Below are 24,384 nucleotides of genomic sequence, written 5' to 3'. Positions count from 1 at the left end.
GTGTGTTTTACTCACGCATAGTAGCCAAAATGTATTTTTTTAAACCGCATATTTTATTCTTGATTTTTCACGTTTACAATCAGGGTTTCCCCTCTGGTATAGTGCAGCATACAAAATGAATTAACAATGCACATAATAGTATAAAGGGATATTGTTCCTAATGAGGTTGGCCAAGACAACAGATGAATTCAAGTTAGTTCAGTTTGTAGTTTTTTGGTAAGCTTGTAGCATCCAGTAATAACAGCACATCCACATATTTTCATATGACATGATTTCTCTGCTATTTGTGAGCTATTACTCACTTTCAATAAATTCCTTAAAATTTGAGACTCAGAGACAGAGGCAGGCAAACTGCTGACGTGCTCTAAAGGAAAAGTCATTTCCAAAAAAGGCAAGCTCCATCTTCTGAAAGAGACCATGCTAAATAAATCACTTGCCACCATTCACCTTCGCCTTTCTCTGGGTTCTAAAAAGTTGAAGTTGGAACTATTTGAGGACCACTATTTCACTTAAATATACATCTTTGCTTCTACTTCAGCAACAAAGAACTGTCATTGTTAGAAAAAATATTTCCACTGGTTTTTAATCAAGAAAATCAAAAACACTGATACCAAAGCTATACAGCGTGAGTATCCATATCAAGTCTTACTTTCTTTTATTTCTCAAAACAACAGAAATGTGCACTTAAGGAAAAAGAATTGTGTCCACAGCTATTAGAATTTGTCAAATTAGTTAAAAAATATGAAATATATAATTACATTATATATATTAAAAATATAATTTCAATCTTAACAAAATGATTTAGGTGACAGCTTCTTTCATTTAGTTTTTGTGCCCAACCTTCAGCTATGTACATAGAGTATTATGATGACTATGATGAGTACAGTATATACTGTTCACCTTGTAGAGACAGTAGATGTAACCACCGTTGTTACTTCAAGTAAATTAAAAATAACAAGCTAAATCTCTCGTTTGGGCGACATCTGCCTCCTCAAAAATGTGGACCAAACAACTATTCACTATAATGAGATACTGTGAGAATATTTTCTTCTTACTGTTGCAGCCGTGTGTCAGTTTCCAGGGTTTCTGATGACGCACCATATAAACTGAAACATAAACATTACATCCAAGCTTGGACTAAACATTTAATGATCTTATTTTTCACATTAGTTTCAAACAAGTGGTACCTGTCTCAAACTAAAGACCACTCACAGGGTGACGTATAGACGACATGATATTGCTCCCACTGTAAAATGACAACTTTTCAACATTTTCCAGTTCTTGTGCAAATTGCTGAAATGTTCAAGGGCCCAACCGATGGAGCAGGCTGTGGTCAGCAGTCATCCAGGACATTCATTCAGTCATTCAGTGTTAAGGGTCAGATCAAACCCACCTATGCATTTGTAGTGGACATTTTCCAAGAAGGGCAGCTGTGATTGAAGCAGGTCCACAGCTGTTACGGAGATGTTTTTGCACCTTGAGATGTCCAGTGTTTTCAGGCGGTTACAGTGCTGCACCAGCAGTAACAAGGACCTGCGGGGATCAGTTCAGTTCAGTTCAATTTGATTTATATAGCACGTTTAAAAACAACCATAGTTGACCAAAGTGCTTAACAAGCTCAAAAAACCCAAAATTGATAATATACACTAGAGCCCGACTGTTGAAGGCCGATATCGATACAAATATTTGGTGATTTAAAAATCCGATATTCCCATATATCGGCGGATATATATTTAAAAAAAAAATCCAGAAACGCGTAACATAACATAAACAGATTTCCCAAACATTAGTTATTTGTAGTTTTTTATGAGTCCTCACTAAAATAATATGATAATGTAGTTTAGAAAATAAACTTGTTTGTTTTATTGTCACAACAGAACAGAGGAACATCAAAATATATTAAAGTTCTGATAAATAAAACGTATAAAAATACAAACTTAAGATATGAAACTTAAAGTCCTTTGAACACAAACACAATAACAAAAAAAATAATAATAATAATAATCAAAGAGTGTTGCCAACAGGGAGGTTGTAGAGCGCCCTCTGGTGGACAACTACGCAACGCCAACACTCACAACATGGTTGAAGGGTGTTTTGTCCGTTTTTATTTTATTTTTTAAATATTCATTTATCGGCCATTATAAATGCAGATACCCATAGTTTGGAAAATGCCTAATATCTGCCTGCCGATATATCGGTCTGGCTCTAATATACACAAACAATACACAATACAAAATATCCAACAGTAGAAAAAGGGTCAAGGTGTCAAAGCTCAACTTGAATTGAAAGCCAACGAATAGTAGTGAGTCTTAAGCAGCGGTCCGAGCACTTCTTATATGAACTATTCCAACTATTCCAGAGGTCACCTTTATTTTTTTATCTGGATCTGGGAACATCGAGGAGCATCTGATTGGAAGACCTCAGTGCTTTGACGGGTGTGCGGACATGTAAAAGCAATACAATTTCATAATCAATCCTGAAACAGACAGGAAGCCAGGGGAGCTAGGCTAAAACTGGGGTTATGTGGTCACGCTTTCCCGGTTAAAAGCCGAGCTGCTGCGTTCTGGACTACCTGTAACCGATGAAGAGATGACTGATCCAATCCACATGTAAAGAGTTACAGTAGTCTAAATGAGACGTATATGTATAACTCTTTCAAAATCCTTGGGTACATTTCTAAGATTCTTTTCAAAATGAGGCCCTATGTTCCCACAGTTACCACATTTCTAAGATTGTTTTTCCAAAATTAGGCCCTATGTTCCTACATTTCTAAGAATTTTTTTTTTTCACTGAAAATTAAGCCCTATGTTAGGGCTGTGGGAATCAGGGATTCACCCTTAAATCTGAGCTACAGATACAGTAGACATTGTATTGTACGCCACTCACCTGTCAGTGATGTTATTACAACAGGAGAGGTAGAGATGCTGCAGCCTGCGTAGGTACGGTGCAGCCTGTGCCACTCCGCGGTCACTGATCCCCGGGCAGTGGCTGAGTGCCAGGCTGGTGAGGCTGCGGCAGTGCCAGGCGACCGACGCCAAGCTGGCGTCGGTGATCTCCGGCAGCATGGAGAGAGACAGGCGGCGGAGGTCTGGGTAATGCACCACCTGAGAGGAGAGGAGAGGAGAGACACTATTAAAAAGGTATAGTGCGCAATGTTAATCCAATACACTCTATTTTCAGTGTGCGCTGAAAAAGAAAGCTAGTGTTCCTACACAGCTCTGGCTGTGTAAATGCAAAACAAACTGAACGGTGCGAACAGCCAATCAGCAACAGGCAGTGAGGGGAGAGGGGGGGGAGGCATTATCAACAAGAAGACTTGGCACTCAGAGAAGCAGCAAACGAGGAAAAGGCTTGAAGGATAGAAATTAAAAAAGTCAGCAGACACCAGCAGAAGATTGAAGGGGGGGAGGGGGGGTTGTATTTGTTTAGCAGTTGGGTTCATTCAACATGGCTTTTGCACCTTTAACCCAGTCAAATATTTTGCATTCCTGCTGCAAACTGAGACATGTTGCGTCTCCCCAGCCTCCCACCTGTGTGATGCTGCTGTCAGTGAGTTTGGGGCAGGCCGAGAGGTCCAGCTCCTGCAGCCGGCTGAGGGCTAAGAGTGAAGCTCCCGCCTGCTGTCTGAACTGCTGCAGGTCATTCTGGGTCACCAGCTTGGGTCGCTCCTCGAACGGCAAACGAGGAGGCTTGAAGAAGCCCATGTTGCCGAAGGTCCGGGTGAACCTGGGACCCTTGTCTCCCTGTTGAGATAAGTGCATTATTACAACAGCTGTGACGCGTTTACTTCTTTACTCCTAAAAGTGCGGGTACCGTAGAGGCCCAAGCGCACTGAAAGCAGCTAACACGCGCCAAGCGTTACGAGGCACGTCACGCTGCTTTGAAAAAGGAGGGATTGACGCGGTGGAGGATGAAGGACAAGCAAGTATACTTTAACGTACATATGTACTATGATTTAAGTGGCCTCCGCTGTCACTGCAGAAAAGAAAATCCTTCATCTGTTTGGTGATGAACAGTGACTGCAGTGTTGGCGCCTCTGGTCATCTATGCATCATGTAGCCTATACGCTTGTTCTGTAGCCTACAGTCGTTATTAAAGGACAATTCCAGCGCAAAATGAACCTAGGGGTTAATAACGTGTGTACCGAGTCGACCGTTCTCTGGGACATGTTTTCATGCTAATCGAATGCGTCTGTAGCTTTAGCTACCGCAAACCGGTGGTTAGCTGCTAACGCTAGCTTTCGGGGCAGATGGTAAATTGCTATTTCTGTACCACTAACAAGGCTCAAAATAGCACCACACTTCCACGGTAGCATAATGAGGGTCCCTACGTGTAAACCAAAGCATTGGGAACTTTGTAAGTGTACAGACGGTTTATTAAAAAGATAGATTATAAAGACAGTAGCGTTCATGTTTACATGCGGGCGCCATCTTGGATAACAGTCATGAGCAGTCCAACGACAAACGCCGTGCAACCAGTAACCAGTAACATAGCTCAAGGACGGCGTTCGTGTCCGTTGAAGTGTGGTGCTATTTTGAGCCTTGTTAGTGGTATAGAAATAGCAATTTAACCCCCGAAAGCTAGCGTTAGCAGCTAACCCCCGGTTTGCGGTAGCTTGTTTAAAGCTAGAGACGCATTCGATTAGCATGAAAACATATCCCAGAGAACGGTCGACTTGGTACACATTACTTATTAACCCCTAGGTTCATTTTGCACTGGAATTGTCCTTTAAGAAGTGAAAATGAATGAATGTGAATTAAATACGTCTTAATATCATTAAAACATTAAAATGACGGGTAATAACAGGCTATATTATGACTTTGTTATGACCCGGCTCTTAGGCCACAACAAAGAGGAGACACTTTATGATAAAGTTTAACAAAAAAAAAAAGTACTTTATTAAATCAAATCAAACCAAATTAAAGGATTATTAAGATGTGGAGTGTGCTTGTCAGTAAAGTCAGTGATGTAATGGCGCTTTTCCATTACGTGGTATCTGCTCGACTCGCCTCAACTCTACTCACCTTTTTTGGTTTTCCATTACGAAAAAAAGTCCATGGTACCTGCTAACAGTACCACCTCAGTCAGGTTCCAAGCCAGCTGAGCCGATACCAAAAGGTGACGTGAAAGCGACAGACGGGGTTGTCCTGAACAAACCCGCCATTTTTAAACAGTTTAGCCAGCTGTGTTTATTTTTGCTGCCTCCAGCTTCATTTGAAACAAAATGTGTCTTCTGGCTGTGGCAACAACAACACACCTTCCACGTTCTGTGTGTGTGTCGCGTTAGGTCACGGCAGCTTACTGCGGCGCCGCTAAGAACCAGCCACGCTGAGGCGGTACTAAAATCTGCAATGGGAAACGGACGCACAGTGAGGTGAGTAGAGTCGAGATGAGTAGAGACGAGGCGAGTCGAGCAGGTACCATGTAATGGAAAAACGCCATAAGTGTGCATGAGTGTTGGATGTGTGTGTGTGAGTGTAAAGTGCAAGCAAATCATTAACATTAAAGCCTCGGAACACCTACGCAGGGGTTTTCAGTTATTCTGGCTGATTAGACCTCTTCTCAGGTTGAAGGTGGGCCGTAGAGCTGTCAATCTTCCTCTATAATACCATTCAAATTTCATTTATTTTTAAAAATATTCAAATAATATTCTAATATTTAATGCTCATATGCAGCCTGTTATTAATATGTACTACAGTACTCAGGCTTATGCATTTGTCAATGCCACTGTAAGCATGTGGCTGTTACACATTCTGTCCACTAGAGGGACTTCTAACATCAGCCTGGCCTTAAAGGTCCCATGACATGCTGCTTTTTGGATGCTTTTATATAGGCCTTAGTGGTCCCCTAATACTGTATCTGAAGTCTCTTTTACATAGACCTTAGTGGTCCCCTAATACTGTATCTGAAGTCTCTTTTATATAGGCCTTAGTGGTCCCCTAATACTGTATCTGAAGTCTCTTTTACATAGACCTTAGTGGTCCCCTAATACTGTATCTGAAGTCTCTTTTATATAGACCTTAGTGGTCCCCCTAATACTGTATCTGAAGTCTCTTTTATATAGACCTTAGTGGTCCCCTAATACTGTATCTGAAGTCTCTTTTATATAGGCCTTAGTGGTCCCCTAATACTGTATCTGAAGTCTCTTTTACATAGACCTTAGTGGCCCCCTAATACAGTATCTGAAGTCTCTTTTATATAGGCCTTAGTGGTCCCCTAATACAGTATCTGAAGTCTCTTTTATATAGACCTTAGTGGTCCCCTAATACTGTATCTGAAGTCTCTTTTGTATAGACCTTAGTGGTCCCCTAATACTGTATCTGAAGTCCCCCTAATACTGTATCTGAAATCTCTTTTATATAGACCTTAGTGGTCCCCTAATACTGTATCTGAAGTCCCCCTAATACAGTATCTGAAGTCTCTTTTATATAGACCTTAGTGGTCCCCTAATACTGTATCTGAAGTCCCCCTAATACTGTATCTGAAGTCTCTTTTATATAGGCCTTAGTGGTCCCCTAATACTGTATCTGAAGTCTCTTTTATATAGACCTTAGTGGTCCCCTAATACTGTATCTGAAGTCTCTTTCCCAAAATTCAGCCTTGGTGCAGAATTACAGCCACTAGAGCCAGTCCCACAATGAGCTTTCCTTAGGATGTGCCATTTCTGTGTCTGTAGCTTTAAATGCTATTGAGGAGAGAGGGGGGGCAAGGTGGAGGGTGGGGGTGTGGCCTTGACCAACTGCCATGCTTCGCTTGTTTTCAAGCCATGATGTCTCTCTCTTTCTCATGGGCGGGCCAAATTCTCTGGGCGGGCAAAGCAGAGAAAGGGGAGGTAACCTTCATCATGTTAGAAAGCACAGCCGAAAACGATGTGTCATAAACTAGCTAAGTAAAAATAGTGTAAGCTACGATGCTAACGGTATTAATAACTAAGCCAAACGGTGCTGTCACTACTATTTTAGTGATTTATAAGCAACCTTTTTCTTTTTCTGAACACATGTTCCGGGCCTTTAACTAAAACCACATAACCAAAGGGAAACAAGGGAGATCAGGAACAGCAGCGAACAGCCGCAGGCAAGTCTAATGCAACCACCGATAGGGGGATCTGTAATACACAAAACCTTTGCCTAAATAGCAAGCTTTTCTAAAACACTGCCGGTTCTGTGGTGTTGGCACTTCAAATCTGATGCCTGCAGTGTCCATCGGAGCATCAAATGAGGCGCATCAATTATCGCTTTCAGTGCGATTGGGCCTAAAACTTGTCTTGTCTGTGGTTCTCACCGTCTCCTGGTCAGGCTCACATCTGGCTGTTTCCACCATCCCCAGCAGACCCCAGTCTGTGATTTCTTTGCACCAGCCGAGCCGCAGAACCACCAGCCTCTGCAGGTATGTGGCTATAGCGCGCACGGACAGGTCGGTCACATTGACACACGATGTCAAGTCTAGCTCACGCAGAGTATACCCAAGAAGCTGGGTGAGAGAGAAAACTGCAAGATCCTGGAGGAGAGAGAGGGGGGAAAAAAGAATGTTTTTCTCCATGTATATTCCACACAGACACACATGTAAACACACACACACATATATACTGTACAAAGACACTGACTGACCCTAATGTAGGTGCAGCTCTTAAGGTTGAGTGTCTCCAGCTGTGCTCTGGCAGCACTGGATTCCGTCAAGCCGTTCACTATCTCTGTTCCGCTGACGTGCAGACACTCGGACAGATCCAGACTCCTCAGGGACGACACGGACAGAAGGTCCGCCAGGCCTGAGCACGACACAACATTATCACTCAGTAATAACACATTTTCTAGCAGACAGGAGACTGGGGCTGGGATGTAGACTAGCCCCAGCCTAAAGGCCTTTACACAACAGGGATGTGATTAATAAACGACACATAATGCAAAATGCTCGCCTGCGAATATCTGCCTTTGTCAAGGTTGAAAGGAGTAAGTTTGCCGGTCTTGGATTATACTACAGAGCCTCTGTGTTGTTTTATGATCCTCATATGTATAGGTACTACGTGATTGGTTGATGCCTTTATTCGTGGTCCAAACGCTCTGAAAAATCAATCTTGTTCCAGCTTTTTTGCCTGGTAATATTTGTGTTCTGTGTGAAAGTGTTCAGAAAAATATATTGATGTGCAAATTTAAATCGCACAAGACCTTAAAGGGTTACTACCGGGTTTTTTTCAACCTGGACCCTATTTTCCTATGTTTTTGTGTGTAAGTGACTGATAGGAACAACAATCTTTGGAATTCGTCCAGTATCAAGCGTGAACGCTGTAACCGGCAGCCACAGACCTGGCTGCAATGTAACCCTATGGGGCAAATGTGCACTGTCAATTTGGTCCACTAAAAGGCTCAGATTATTATTCTGTGTCTGACAACATTATAGAAAGGATCCCTACAGAGATAGGCCTTTTTAAAACATCTTTAAGACCTTTGTGGTTAACCAGAAACAGCACTGTCGCTAGTGCTAAACCCACCAGACTCCATTTAAAAAAAACAATACTTTTAGCGTGTATAGAGCAAACACATTTTCACATGTACATCGGTAAACTATGTGTTTATTTCAACCCAAACTAGAGTTGTTATGGTTGGAAAACTGGAAAGACGACCCAAAACGGCTTTTCATAGTTTTATTTTTCTTTCTTTCGGCTTTGAATGAAGTGTATTTTACGATGCTTTATGATTTACCGAAGCGACGCCGACTTGAGTGTACGTTCTGTGCGTGCGCGAGACGTAATATGTCTCCATAACAGCAGGCAACGCTAATCTGTATTATCGCCCAAAAAAATTAAAACCGGCAGCTGATTGGACGAATGCGTCACGTGGGTCTGGCTGCTCCCGGATTTTACAACCGGGCATAATGGCGGCTTCGTTCGGAATACGAGCTCATATTTACGAAGATAGTTCACCAAAACGTGTTTCTGAAAACATTTTAAGTGAGAAATAGGCCGTGCAGTTGCTGAATCTGTCTTCATTTCAGATCAACAAAGGTCAGTTTAAAAGATTTTTGTCAGATTTTGAGAGCCGTTAGTAGGGCTGGGCAATATATCGATATTATATCAATATCGTGTTATGAGACTAGATATCGTCATAGATTTTGGATATCGTAATATGGCTTAAGTGTTCTTTTCCTGGTTTTAAAGGCTGCATTACAGTAAAGTGATGTCATTTTCTGTTACCAGACTGTTCTAGTTCTTTTATTATTTTTACCTTTACCATTTTGTCATTATATCTACATTACTGAAGATTATTTATCTAAAATCTCAAGTGAAGATATTTTGTTAAAGCACCAATTGTCAACCCTATAATATCGCCACAACATCGACATCGAGGTATTAGGACAAGAATATTGTGATATCTGATTTTCTCCATATCACCCAGCCCTAGCTGTTAGCCAGGCTCATCCTGCTCGTCATTTCCAGGTTCGCGCTCCACTAATCAGATTGGCCATTGAGTCCGACTGCCCGCCTTCCGATTCAACATGTCAAATCGGCCCAAATGAAGGCCGAAGGCTCCTCCGACTGACGACGGCGCGGAACACACCGAACAGACTTGAGTCACTGACCTCGCCAGACTGTCCGACGGTGTGTCAGGGCCTTAAGTCTTGTTGGGTGTAATAATGAACACTGGCTTCTAAGGGCTACTAAGAAAGGAGTTTTGCTATATTTACAAATGAATCTAGTCTATGATGACTTATACTAATATGTAACGTGTACCTTTTTCTGTGATCCTCCAATCACGGGACAAGGAGATGTGTGTCAGGGACTTGAGGCCCTGTGCTATGGCCTCTACAGACCTGCTGGTCAGCTCGGTGCAGGCACTGATGCCCAGTCTCTGGAGGCTCGGCTGGTGCTTCACCAGAATCTCCATGGAGTAGTCGGTCAGCTCCTTACAGCCGTGCAGACACAGTTCCTCTAAGACCAAATCCTGAACCTGGAACAGAAAGAGAAACAGAAATTCAAAAAAGACTTAAAATCCTACAATATGGGTATTTTATGAGGACGAGAGAAAGAAGTTAAAGGACATGCTAAAATCATGAAAAGATTCTACATCAAAAATGAAATCTTAGCCAGTATAAAAGCAGACTATTTTCTCCCTGCACATAGGTGGCGAGATATGACGTGAGCAGTTTCATTTGTAAACAATCATTCCTGGCTGCTAAAGCAATAAAAAAAGCCGTTGCAGGGGGAGCGTGCCTATTTTCCCACAGCCCTATGTTCCCACATTTCTAAGATTTTTTCAAAATTAGGCTCTATGTTCCCACAGTTCTCACATTTTTAAGATTTTTTTTCCAAAATTAGGCCCTATGTTCCCACATTTCCTTTTTCATAAATTTGTATCAGATTGTATCCCCCTTTCTCCCAATTTGGTAGCCAATTACACCCAACCTATTATCCAGTAGCAATGGACTACAGATGGAATGTAACCCTAATCCTAACATAGGGCCTGATTTTAAGAAACATCTTAGAAATGTGGGAACATAGGGCTTTTGGAACATAGGGCTGACCCCGTTGCAGGGACTGAAGGCATCCTGACCTGTGCAACCGTGCGTAGTGACTCAGGGGTGATAGAGGTTCTGCTGAGGTCCAGAGATACAAGGGTGGATTTCTGCTCCGTTAAAAACTTCCGCAAGTTCCTCAGTGACAGCAATGCTGAGGAATCCCTAACAGCTCCCACTGGGCACCCTCCATACGGGTCGAACTCGAAGGCGATATGGCAGCCGGCCAGCGAGAGGTGGTGGAGGCGCGGGGTGCAGCTGGTGAGCCGGTTGAAGGTGAGGTCGGAGAGGTAGCGTATGTCGGACAGGTCCAGCTCCTCCAGACCAGACAGAGCTGACCTGACCTGCAACAAAAACATGGGAGTTTGACTTGAAAAATGCATTACTACAGGCACGATAAAGCTGCGCAAACACAACAACATTAACATTTAACTGTGTGAAATGTTACATTTATCTGCTGTAATATTGAGGGGACTGCCCGTCAGTCGCCCTCATGATTACATTTCTAATCACTGCTAATGCACTTTCTCCCCAGAGGACTAGAGATATAGAGAGATACTAACTGGCAGAGCTATGGAGGCTGAAATGCAGGAGAAAGCAGAATCTAATAGTGCTCAACAAAAGATAGAAAGCACTGTTTATTGATATTATTAGCTGGCAAACTGCGTAACAGATAAAACGGATGTAATGCCTTCATTTTATGCCTTTTTAGGCTGACTATATTTTATCAAATCGAAACAAAAAATACATAGTACAACAGAAGAAGTTACTAACTGCTAGTTCAAAGACATTAAATGTATAAATTACCAATCTTGCTACAGTAAGTGTCTGTCTGTCCAGCTACTGTTCATATTTATTTAAAAAAAACTAATGCAATGAATTAGTTTAGAATTTCACATACTTAAATATGTGTTTAATAGTAGCTTGACCACAACAAATTCCACTAGAGTCAAAAGCTAACATGGTAGTTTTTTACATCTAAGCTAGTTATGTTAGCTCTCGCATGAGTCTAGCTGGGTTTTCTTTTTCCCTCTAAGGGAACAAGTGGACCCAAACCGTGCCAGCAAAATACATAACGGAGCCCCTCACTGTAGGCCTGTACCGTTCTCTTGGCGTACGCCACACGTGAACTTGCTACTTGTTATGGTGAAAGATGACTCATCTGGCCATATCACTTTTTTCACATCTCTGTAGACCAGTGCTTATGGTATTAGCACCGCTGAGCTCTAAAATGTGCATTCCTCTTTGTAATAAGGGGTTTATGCACTGCAACCCGACTGTTACTGTTCTTGCTGACAGTCTGATCCTGTCCTGCATTGACATTCACCTGAGGAAAAGCTGTGCTTATTTTTTCCTTTACACATCGCACTAATGTGTCATCAAATGTGCGCTGTCGACCACAATTTCCGACCCTATTTACTGATTTACTGAAGCTCCTGCCGTCCGTGTACCAACAATAAAACCCTCTTTCAAAGTCACTTAGGCTAAGTCTTAATGCTTAATTCGGATTTTTTGCTCAGATCCCATTTTTTGTTTGGCTGTTCACATTACCTTTTAAAATGTGGCCTATATCAGATTCCAGTGTGAACCGTTTGCGGTTTGGAACTGACCCACAAGCGCAAAAGAACACTAAAGTTAGTGAGGTTATGGAGGAAGTAAGCTTTTATTAAATTTTTTATGATTTATGATTTTATTTCAAAATGATTGTGTAATGGCAGCCGTAACATTAATGAGCAGGTGCTGAGGAGGAGAAGAATGAAGAGAAAGAGAGCAAAATTGGCCTAACCCTAACCCGTTTGCTATTTTTTCAAAAACGGAGCAGTTACGGTATGATCCTTCTAGTTTTGATTGACTTGAAGTATCTCCCCATACACTAATTAGGTCTAACACCTCACTCTCCCTCCATTGACTCGCTCCATCACTGTTCTCCATTTTGTAGGCCTAGTCAAGTTTTTAATTTGACTGTCTGTGTCTAGGGCTAACTCCCGCCGGCGCATAATTGTGACAAATGTCGATGTAGATTGACGTAAAAGTTGCATCAATCCGCCTTGGTTGTTCACACTGCGGCCGCATTGAAAATTTAGGACCACATATTATGGAAGTGGTCTAAATCTGCCACTTCCATCAATCCATTGCCTGCAGTCTGAACATAGCCTTAGATCTTTTCCTCTTGCTATCTTCATCCAAAATCAGGATCAACTGGGCTTGCTCAGCATTATTATACATGCCACATAGCATGACTGCATGTCAATTATTAAATTGTCCCATGCAGTGCACCTGTCTGGAAGCATCTGCATTTTTTATGTTTCTCCACTCACTTATTGCTTTAATTTGTCACTCGTCTGTATTTCTAATGTGGTACGCTCAATTTGATCAAATATGTCGTTACTGCAGTTTGGCTCTGTGGAGCGGAGTACATCTATACAATTGTTGTTCTTTTCATTTGAAGTGTCTCAGTGTTCAAAATGGTTTTGGTCAAGTTTTGTTGTTAATACTTTCTTTTACTTAAATATTTTCCTGTATCTTTAATCCAGTGTCCAAACGCGGTGTACCAAAAGAAGGACATAAGAGATTATGCTCGAGAAATGGACTTTCAGGATGGTCAAGACATAGTGGTAAGACAGTTAGCTCCGCCATCTCACTAGGGCTGCAACTAACGATTATTTTCATTGTCAATTATTTTCTCGATTAATCGATTAGTTGCTTGCTCTATAAAATGTCAGAAAATGATGAAAAATGTCGATCAGTGTTTTCCAAAGCCCAAGATGATTGTTTTGTCCAAAACTCAAAGCTATTCAGTTTACTGTCACAGAGGAGTGAAGAAACCAGAAAATATTCACATTTAAAAAGGTATAGTAAGGGATGTTAATCCAATACACCATCTCCTCACGGTCACGTAGCTCTCTGTTTTCTGTATGCGTTAAAGTGGCCATATTATGCTCATTTTCAGGTTCATAATTGTAATTTGAGATTGTATCAGAATAGGTTTACAGGGCTCGACATTAAGGCTTGTCCGGGACAAGTGGATTTTTTTGTAGGGCAAGTTGAAGAGAAATTTACTTGCCCCACTGGACAAGTTAAAACTCAAATAAAACTAAATAAAATGCCATGTTACTTCACGTTATGTGCCACTCATTACGTCTATGTTACCGATTTGAAACAAATACTATATATATATATATATATTTTTTATTATTTTTTTTCCCCCACAATCCGGGGCAGCGGACTGCTAACGTTAGACCCAGCGGCAGTGGGTCAGCGGACCGCTAACGTCGGACGGACCGCTAACGTCGGACGGACCGCTAGCTGTTCAGCTCATTCTCTGTAAGCGATGCAGTATAAAAGCACGGCGGAACCAGCAAGCTAGCCAGCCAGTGTTAGTTAGCTAACATTAGCTTGCTAACTCCGCCTTAACGTTACCCCGTCGCCACATCGTTCACAGAAAACGAGCCGAATACAGATGTCACTCGTGGTGATAGCAGTGTCCTTTGTGTGGATGAAGCATGAAGTTAATTTGACTCATTTAGCGGCTGGCTGTCTGCCTCGTAACGTTACTATTCCGCTGCTCGTTTTTCAGTCAGTTTTTGTAATACCTCAGCTCCGCGATTTGCCGGATTAAATATCAGGTAATAATCAACTGTAAAGTAGCTACACCTTTTAAAGGATCCCTTGGTAAATCAGCCTCTGTCGGTTAGAAAGTGAAATTGTAGAAAGAAAAAAAAAAAAAAAGTTAACACCAACATTTAGTTGCAAAATCCATTGTTATGTCTACAAAATTATTTTAGATATAAGTTCATGTCACCACTTGCACCGTGCAACGTATTACTTTGTATTATGAGTCTGGAGATCCTTCTTTCTTGTTGAAGGGGAAATCTATTGTTGGGACACGTTTGTTTCTACTGAACTGTATTAATGCTAATAGTGTTTGGATGCTTTCAACGGTTTGTTCTAATTCTGCATTAGCAAAACACACCAAAAAATTATAAAATTATAACTCTTTACCCGGACAAGTGACTTTTGTGCATGGACAAGTGAAACGTAAATGTACTTGTCCAAAGGACAAGTACCTCAAAAAGTTAATGTCGAGCCCTGGGTTTACATGGTTTAATTTTCAAAAAACACCATATTTTTGTTGTACTGCACATTGCTGCAGCTCCTCTTTTCACCCTGTGTTCAGGTCTCTGTTTTAGCTACAGAGTGAGACCTCGCAACTTCTGTAACATCTTTGTTGTCAGTCGCACATGCGCAGTAGCTAGGTAAGGATTACATGAGCTAGCTAGCTGTTTCTGCAACTTCGGCCTGTACAAGGCAGGATTAGCCGGGAGACTTCTTCTAAATGAGGGCGCACTTCCAACTTTGCGTGGAATACCTGCAGAACAGGGGCCATGTAAGTAGTTCTATACAATTCATTTTGTAGATTAGGGTGAATTCGTGTGTGTTGTAGCAGTGTTTTGCCATTGAGAACGAGCTAGCATGCTAGCGCTAGCATGCTAACGGTTAGCCCCCTAGGCCCCTCGTCTCGGCTGGTGACGTAGAAAGCCGTGCAGATTTTGAACAGCTCACCCAGAGACTGAAGACAGGACACATTCAGAAACCCGTATCTCACTCAAAACAGCATGGATGTTTTTTTTTCAAATGTATGCATGTGGAAGCACCAGAGACACAAAATAACACCCCAGATTTTTTTCATAATATGGGCACTTTATAAAAGATTCTGGTGTTAAATCACAGCCCTGGCTGTTTAAATGGAAAACAAACAGAAAGAAGTGCACGAGCCACAAAACACTATTCCAGCCAATCGGCAACAGGCAGCAACAGTTGATGGTAGGGGCGGGAGGGGGGGAGGCAGCATTTGAATGTGCCGGCCAGTAGTTATCTGTCCGTGAATCTGGGGGGCGAAGCTTATGAAGACGAGGGGGGATGGTATTTGTTTGGCAGTTGAGTTCAAATATCAACAATCTTAGCGCAGAATCACTTGCTGCACCTTTAAGAAGCTGAAATCAAAGAATTGTTTACTTTTTTTCATTAAAAAAATGACCGTTTAATCGATTATCAAAACAAGCTGGCGCATAATTTAATAGTTGACAACTAATCAATTCATCTTTGCAGCTCTGCATCTCACTGTTACATAACATATAATACCTGCTGTCTGTGTTCCTCCCTGGAGAGGAAAGCCCCAGACATGAAGAGGCTGTTCAGGCCCCGGAGGTTCAGGCTGCGGAGGGAGGTGAGGCGAGGGAGGAGGGCCAGCAGAGAGGCCTCTGTGACACTGCTACCAGGCAGGGCCAAGCTCTCCAACTTAGAGCCCAAGCACAGACCCACCTGAAGATGGAGAAAGACAATCACGCATGAGGGGAGACAGACAGAGAGAAGAAATGATCAGAATTCAAAGATAAGTTAAAGAGGAACAGGTTGGAGTAAAGTAAGCAAATGTGGAAGCAATGGAAAAGTAAAGGTGGAAGGAGGACAGAGAGAGAGAGAGCGTGGGCAATGTGGTTTAATTTACTACCTGCTGTTTCCATGCCATAAAAATGACATATGAACTGTGTGTGATGGTTATAGCATCACTAAATTCCCTAAAATAATCCAACTCCTACACTGATATGCTAAGTAAATGTAAACACTGGTAGATTAAACGTTGTCCTTATCTTTCTAGGCAACGCTTGAGATTTTACAATTTGGTTATCCACAAAATCTTGAACGGGAAATTCAATGCTTGCACATTATCACGCAAAGACACACCCATTATTGTGATAAAAGTCAATGCGGGTGAATTTCACAGCAACTCCTGCAGCTGCTCTGAACTTTGGACCACAACGTCGATAGTGACTGTACTACATCCTGGTCAGTTTTTTTAACGGGAAATTAAAATGATAAGTGATACCATGCAAATACTTAAGACAATGTACGTTTTTAAAACATATTCTTGTTCCTGGCTTATGCTACAATGTTAGCCATTCAGGAGGGGAGAGCTCTTTTCTTGCCTGATGACAATGTGTTTCTGAGTTGAATAAAATCCAATCAACTTGGGTATGCTCTCTCTTTTAGATGCCCTCGAGGTGGGTGGGGGGGGATTCTCTGGACAAACAAGGCGTTTGATCATTTGAAGTGAAAACACAACGCTCAATAAAATCAGAGTTCACATGACAGCAGCAATGTGATTTCTCCAACAAAAGCGACTGTTTTAGTACAGAGGGGAGACATATTTAAACACAGACGATCAGAAATATTCCACAGTTATATGTTTCACCCATCCACTGCTGCTTCCAATGCATCTTGTTTGGCCTTGATATACTATAAAGAGGGATTTATTTTGCGTTTATGAGGGAGCTTCAGGTGTTCTTTAGTAAAATAAGTAATAGTTCAGTTGAACAAATTCTTAAATTAAAGCTTTTGGCAATTTTACAGAAATATCTATGATCCATGATTAAAGATGTTATTCTCCCCGCAGTCATTCAGACAATACTTATCTTCTTAGCTTTCATCTTCAGCTATGAAAAGACCCAAAATTCTCAATACGTGTTGGAGAGTAACTATTTGCACGCATGCAAACCCAAGTATGGAAGTGTTTTTAAAGGGGCGCTATCATAGATAGTTAAATAAATGGACCAAGTGATCCCATAGATTTCAATGGAGACCAGTGAAGGATATTAGAAGCGTTACTGCGCAGCCTCCAACTGAGAGAGACGACGTAGATGTGAAATGAGCAACCTGTCTGAAAGTTGTAAGTCCTCTGGTAGCTGTGCCAAGAGAAATCTCAATCATTCCCAATATTGCAGAGACGTAGGTATATGTAAGGAGATAACATGGACACAGGCTAATTATTATTAACTAAAATGCTAGTTAACATAAGTAATTAAACTTAAACAGCTAATGTAAGTCGAAACTGCCTGCGAGCTTCTCCTGTACTGTACGGTAATTCCTCTACTATGCGACAGTAAGTCGCGTGGTTATGACACAATCGTTTTTTACAAAAACGTCTGCTACGGAGCCATAACGTGAGGTACAAGGTAATGGAGCCTTTCATACATTGAAATACAATGTACAATACAACATACATTTCGTGTTTCTTTAGAAATAAACAATGGACAAATAGTCTTTAAACGCTTCAGATGTAAAGTTATTCGCTGTCAAAGTGACGTCAAAATGAATGGCAGTCAATGGAATGCTAACGTCGGGTGATGGCTTGATAGCATAAAAATGGTGCCATAGGAGGTACGCGTTGTGGAGAGAGGCTTACCCCCTTGGGCGCTATGCCGTTTTGGCAATTTCTTCACTGTTTTCTCACTTTTTGCTCGCAGGTTTCTCTATAGAGCTCCCCCCACAGCTTCGGAATAGATATTTGGCAACACTGTATAAAAACTTCCTCGGAGTCTTCCGTTTCCATTTCCTCTGTTCCTCCGACAAGGCTTTCCTAGCTTTCTGCTTCTTTTTTGCTGGCTCAGCCATGACGATAGTGTGAAAAACTCCATCGCTACCTTGTTTTTATAGCTAGTCGGTTCCTGAATGGGCGTATGTGTGCAGTGCTGTGAAGCAATTCGTTACATGGCGAGACCTGATATCACGCGATACTTCCTGACGCTGAGGCCGGCGGCTCGCCGGCCAAAAGTTGCAAGGGTGGTTTTTCAGCTCACAGGCGTGACGACCACCATTCAACCCGAAAAAAATCATATAACCATTCCAATGACTCCGAAGCTGTTCAGTTAAGGTAAATTAAGCTAAAAAAAAACTGCATAGTTCCCCTTTAATGGTAACAGTATACTGCACCTCCAGAAGCAGTGATCTGGACATACTGAAGCCATCGAGCTGGCTGATAATCAGACCGCAGCGGGACTTTCTGCCCAGACCCCTGATCAGCTCCAGGGACGAGGCTGAAGCCGGGAAGCAGAAGGTGATCTTCCTCTGCACAAATCAAAACACATTCACAGGGGTTAAAGCAAGAAACCATTTGTGAGCCTGAAATGCTGCCCTGGAGGAAATGGGTTACAATTGGTATTCAATAAAAGTATTATATAAATGTAAAACTGCTCCATATGCCTAAATTCAGCCATGGTGCCTGAGAACTGTGAGCCCTGGATTTAGGTTTAGTTTACTTTGCCCTCAGGCATACAAAGACTCATGCAGATCCTTCAGCAGTCACATTTCAAATCAGACAACAGCCACTAGGGCTGCACAATTAATCGCAATATTATCGAAATCGCAATATGGACTAGTGCAATATCCAAATCGCAGAGGGGTGCAATATTTGTTAAAGGCAAAATGTGTCTAACCATTCTGAGTGAAGCATTGTGGTGCTGCAGAGAAGTCCCGGCCTACAAATCCTATCCTAGAGACTACAGAAAACATCTTTGTTTGGTACAGATCCTCGCAAAAATCACACTATAATCATTTGAATTTTTTTAAGATTTAATATTAGTCAATGAAAATGAGAATAATGATACAAACATGATCATTCGTCATGTCAGTGCAATCGGACTCTGTACAATAACTGCTGCGTTTACTGTTTTTTTTTTAGCTATTTATTGAGAACATGGAATGAATGTGTATGTGTAGATGAATGTGTATGTGCAAGATGTGCTTGGGTGAGAATGTGCTATATATATATAGATCTATTTATCTATCTATATCGTGAATCATATTGCAATCGCAATATCAGTCAATTAGATATTTTCCTCATATCGTGCAGCCCTAACAGCCACTGTGTCTACAGCTTCATAACTATTTAATATGCAGATTTATCAGGCATTATGCTCTAAAGGAAATTACCTGAAAGTCCTGACTGGCATAGTACCAGCTGCGGCAGACCAGCGAGGCTTCCTTCCTGTCTGAAGCGTGAAGAAAGCTCAGGATGTAAACTATGATCTACAGCAAGGGATAGGAATACAGCATTATATTACATTAAAGTGTATTGATCCTGGAATAAGAGGTCACTTGACAGCATCTTATTAACTCAAATGACCTCATACTGTATGACTGAATGACATCTTTGACAATAACATCATCCACCATTGAGGACTATCACTGGGGCTCTACTGACAGTTCTCGTCGTACATACTGTGTGTGACTGTAGAACTATGAAGCATGTGTTTGTGTAAGTAAAAGAGTCTGTTCTAGCTTTTCTTTTCTTGTTTGAACCATTACATTAACTCACCTCCAGAGGCAGCTCAGGTGTTTCTATAATGTCCTCCCAATTACAGTCCTCCATCTCGGCTTCTCATTCGTCATTATAAAGAACTCCAGAACATCACGAGTGACTCAGTTAGCCGTTCACTAGCTAACATTATCTGCACGAGTTAAAAAGCTGTTTACCGTTAGCGTTCAACTCGCGCCCTTCTTATACGTTAACTAATCAATAAAACGACCAATTTCAGATGAATGGAAGCCAATGAAGAGCTATGGTGTCTGCTGTCATCTCACTAAGCTACTTTACACTGTATCACAGGCTGTACATTTCCTTTGGCAGTCTGACGTCGGTTGCATCAGCTGACTGGAGAAGGGGGCGGGTGATTGTGGGATATGAGGTTTTCACTTCTATTCACCTTGTTCTTTGCAATTAACGCCTTATTTCTTTGTTTTAACCCTGTTGTTCTACTTTTAGCTGCAGTGCTTTTCTAGCCCCACCACAAAGTCAGTTAGTAGTAGTAGTAGCCTACGCTTTGACCTAGATACATATGGAAAATGTATTTCCCCATGCTACTGGACTTTCCACTGAGGTTGACACCGGTGTTGCGGTAAAGTCTGTACACCCCCCCCCCGTCGGATGCAACGCCAAGTTTCGAAATTTCCCTGAAAACAGAAATTAGCTGTTTGATGCGAAATTTAACAGGGCATCATTGCAAATTACATTCACTAACTGAAAAAACAAACACACACCGACCCCATGAATACACATGAATAATATGTATATAAAAAAAAATAAAAAATCCACATTAATGTACTAAGGACACATCCCTTAGTACATTCATGTGGATTATTATTAAGCATGAGACGCTTGCAGTGACAGGGCAGGGACTGACCCTGTGATTCAATAGGCTATGCATGGTTAGGTGCAGTGGTGTAGTGTAATGTATTGTAGTGGGTATACTGCACTGTATGTATGTGTGTATATATATATATATATATATATATATATATATATATATATATATATATATATATATATATATATATTGGCCAGAATCTGCCTTTTGAGGGGGGATGTCCTCCACCATTGAAGTTTTGAGCATCACCGACTTCATTTCCTTCATTTCCTGTATTCGGATACACTTTTATGCACCAATTTACGGTGGATATACCTTTATTTAGCCTATGCGAAGAAGAAAACCACAGATGATCAATTCAAAATATATCAAAAATATAATGGAAAGTATGTTGTTGCGTGTCATTGGGCATTTAAAAGTTGTAATATATGGAAATCCTGGAGCTTTCTTAGTGGGTATACTGAGTATACCTGCGTATCACGTAGACTACACCACTGGTTAGGTGCTCTATGAGAGTGTGTGTCATGGTGGTAGTGCAAATAAGTCCAATAGTGCAAGGATAAAGTCTAGAGACCAGCATTAAATATGGAGTATCGAGTTGAATATAGAAAACAGCAACGTGGTTAAACCTACCTAGGCTATTTTATACAGTCTATGGGTTAAACCAGTAACCACATTTGAATCAGAACAGCATCACAAATATTGCTTCCTGTTTAGTTTTTGCTGTTTTGATTTGTGGTTTACACTTTGCAGGAAATGAGATCACTGCCTAGACTGCCACCCCACCCCCACAACCCCAAATTTCACTGGAATAGTTTTTTTGTACGATGATTTCATGTGACAAATAGTTGATGTTGTGTGTCAGGCTTTTTTTTTTTACCCTAAATGGTCAATAAAAACTATACAAAACACCACTACACAAAATATGCTGAAACAGGTCATTTATTCACAAAAGACAGGGACACATCAGTGACAAAAACGAGTTTAAGGACATTAATACACTCACACACATTTAAGTCCAGCATGCACTTTTCTCCCCATTTACCACACACACACACACACACACACACACACACACACACACACACACACACACACACACACAGGTTTGTGGCACTATCTTTGTGGGGACCGGCCATTGACATAATGCATTAACCTAGCCCCTTACCCTAACCTTAACCATCACAACTAAATGCCTAACCTTAACCCTTACCCTCACCCTAACCATAACCTAATCCTAAAACCAAGTCTTAACCCTCAAACAGCCCTTTAAACTTGTGGGGTCCAGCATTTTGGCCCCACAAAGCTGTCGGGACCCCACAAGTATACTGGACTCCTGGTTTTTGGACCCCACGAATATAGTTAAACAAGCCCACACACACACACACACACACACACACACACACACACACACACACACACACACACACACACACACACAGAAGAAAAACAACATTGACAATCTTTTCTACAGATTGTCTGGCAGTATGGTTAGCTGGTTTATAGGCCTGTGTTCTGAGGCTGTATCGATAATCAAACCATCTATGCAAAAATAATAAATCTTACATTATTACTGAGTCCTAAACACATTCACAACACAAATTAAACATTTAGCATGATTAGAATGTATGTACATGTCATGACACTGCGAGGCAGTACAGTCATTTTACATTAACAGGAAAGTGTGACTCATTTAAATTTCAAAAAAACAAATATATTTACATTATACAAAAGAAACAAATGAAATTATGAACATAAAAACATGAACTGTAGTTGTGAAATATGTCAAGCAATGGTGTTACGTGTACTGATGGCTAGATTTCTAAGTTAGTGATTATCTAACTTTGCTTAGAGAGTTAGAGGTTATATCAGAATAGGTTTACACGGTTTAATTTTCAAAAACCACCATATTTTTGTTGTACTGCACATTGCTGCAGCTCCTCTTTTCACCCTGTGTTTTGAGCTCTCTGTTTTAGCTACAGAGTGAGGCATCTCACTTCTATCCCATCTTTGTTGGGAGTCGCACATGCGCAATAGCTAGGTAAAGACTACAAGCCAGTCAGAAGCAGAGTATGAGGGCGTGGCACTCTAGCAGCTAGGTGAGCATTAACATGTGTTACAAAGTGATGCACATTTGTCATGGAAGTAAAGGCTGGACTACAATAGAGCTGTTTGGAGCAGTTTGTGAACAGTGTTTTCTGTTGGAGATGGTAAGTCCCTTTGGGGTGGACTTTGGGCTTTTTCACTTTGTAAACCTATAATGTGCACAAAAGATATATAACACAATAAAGGAAAGGGAAAAAGCCAAAAAAGCATAATATGAGCACTTTAAGTTTACAAAAAAATCTGTAAACAGTTAGCAGACAACAACAGCAAAAAGTTTTTTTTTTATGTTTTAGAAAGACAAGAAGTTCAGTTATGTGGAAACCACTGATCGAAGTTCACTGTTATGGCTTACCTACGCCATCCCACACAGAATCCACCCATCGCCATAGCTACATTGAATTCGGTAGTGTAAACTCAGTGTAGATGATGAAAATGTGCTTGAATTCTGAAGCGGTAACCAGGCGAGGAATGGCTTGTTCCTATATTACTGAGATTAATAAAGATGAACACAGTGTGTGGAGGTTGAAAGAAGACTGCAAAGCAATAGGTGAACAAAATGGAGAGAGGATCTGGGGCCGTTTTACAGAAACTTCAGATCCTGTCTTAACTGTTTGATAACCGTGGTAGGGTTAGGACCTGATTTAGGAAAGTCATTACAGATGAACAGTTTATAAATCAATGTTCTTATCCTAACTTAAGATAGGAAGTTTATTAAACAAGTATCCTTACTTCCAAAACTCTTAAAGGGAAAATATGCATTAAGCTTAATTTACCTTAAATGAACAGCTTCGGAGTCATTGGAATGGTTATATGACTTTTTTCGGGTTGAATGGTGGTCGTCTCGCTTCCCCCTAGCTCCTGTGAGCTAAAAGGTCGCCAGCCTCAGCATCAGGAAGTATCGCGTGATATCAGGTCTCACAATGCAACAAATTGGTTCATGGCACTGCACACATACGCCCATTCAGGAACCGGCTAACAAGGTAGCGATGGAGTTTTTCACACTATCGTCATGGCTGAGCCAGCAAAAAAGAAGCAGAAAGCTAGGAAAGCATTGTCGGAGGAACAGAGGAAGAGGAAACAGCAGACTGACCGAGAGAGGAGTCAGACACGAGTAAACATCGGAGCTGCCAAATATCTATTCCGAAGCTGTAGAGGGAGCTCTATAGAGAAACCTGCAAGCAAAAAGCGAGAAAATGGCCAAAACTGCATAGCGCTCCTTTAAATAAACTCTCTTAACTTTAGGATAACGTTGAGCTGTCATAACTTTCATGTTTTCACCAGGTAGTGGTCGCTAACTGGTTTTATCTATACGGCTGCTTTTATTATTGCTTTTACACAACCAACAAAATGTCAGCAGACGGAACTTATTCACTGAGAGGCTTATGGCAGGCCCTAACGATGTGTTGCGGTTTAGGCTTCTCTGGGCCATGATCCTGCAGTTAGCCGAGCAACTGCGACCAGCTTTGGAAAAGGCCAACCTGGCGACATAGGACTCTCCCGGTTGTAGTACAACTGACAAATGTCCATTGTTGTTTTCACTGTTTCAATGTACTGTATGTTTCAATGTAAAAAACAACAAAGTTACAAATTTGTTAAAGCTATAGTGCGTAGTTTCTGCCGCCCCTATGAGGAATTCTAAGTAATGACAACAAAACTGTTGGCGCGTCCACATGATACAAGCCTTCCGTGATCACGCACCGCCCCCACCCCACCCCTCCTCCACGCAGTTGCTAGTAGCCAAGGAGGACACGGAGGATTAAAAAAAACATGATGGACTCTTCAGAAGCGGTCA

The 24,384-nt window shown here is 41.4% G+C and overlaps 2 protein-coding genes across 4 annotated transcripts in view; one reads left to right on the top strand and one right to left on the bottom strand.

The window, feature by feature from the left end:
- Positions 1–6,840, top strand: part of elmo3 (engulfment and cell motility 3) — a 44,997-nt gene extending 38,157 nt beyond the window's left edge. The window contains exon 22 of one of the 2 annotated variants that reach the window (XM_078257858.1): positions 6,822–6,840. The gene's annotated coding sequence lies outside the window, so the exon portion shown is untranslated. Of the gene's footprint in view, positions 1–6,818 lie in introns of both variants that reach the window. The other variant, XM_078257856.1, reaches the window with a different exon arrangement.
- Positions 35–19,974, bottom strand: fbxl9 (F-box and leucine rich repeat protein). 2 transcript variants are annotated; one of them, XM_078257860.1, is made up of 11 exons: positions 19,658–19,974; positions 19,273–19,368; positions 18,274–18,408; positions 15,649–15,828; positions 10,545–10,850; positions 9,725–9,941; positions 7,608–7,765; positions 7,282–7,497; positions 3,531–3,743; positions 2,887–3,104; positions 35–1,533 (listed from the first exon to the last, which is right to left on the bottom strand). In XM_078257860.1, exons 1-11 carry the CDS (start codon positions 19,709–19,711, stop codon positions 1,362–1,364), a joined length of 1,965 nt encoding a protein of 654 aa, XP_078113986.1. In that variant the 5' UTR covers positions 19,712–19,974; the 3' UTR covers positions 35–1,361. The 2 variants fall into 2 exon arrangements, with proteins under 2 accessions (XP_078113986.1, XP_078113987.1); XM_078257861.1 differs by lacking the exon at positions 19,273–19,368.
- Between the last annotated feature and the right edge of the window lie 4,410 nt (positions 19,975–24,384).

The sequence above is a fragment of the Sander vitreus genome, chromosome 8, assembly GCF_031162955.1.
Source record: "Sander vitreus isolate 19-12246 chromosome 8, sanVit1, whole genome shotgun sequence".
In the NCBI taxonomy this organism is placed as follows: domain Eukaryota; kingdom Metazoa; phylum Chordata; class Actinopteri; order Perciformes; family Percidae; genus Sander; species Sander vitreus.
Note: the sequence above shows the minus strand (reverse complement) of the source record. Positions and strands in the feature narration are given on the sequence as shown.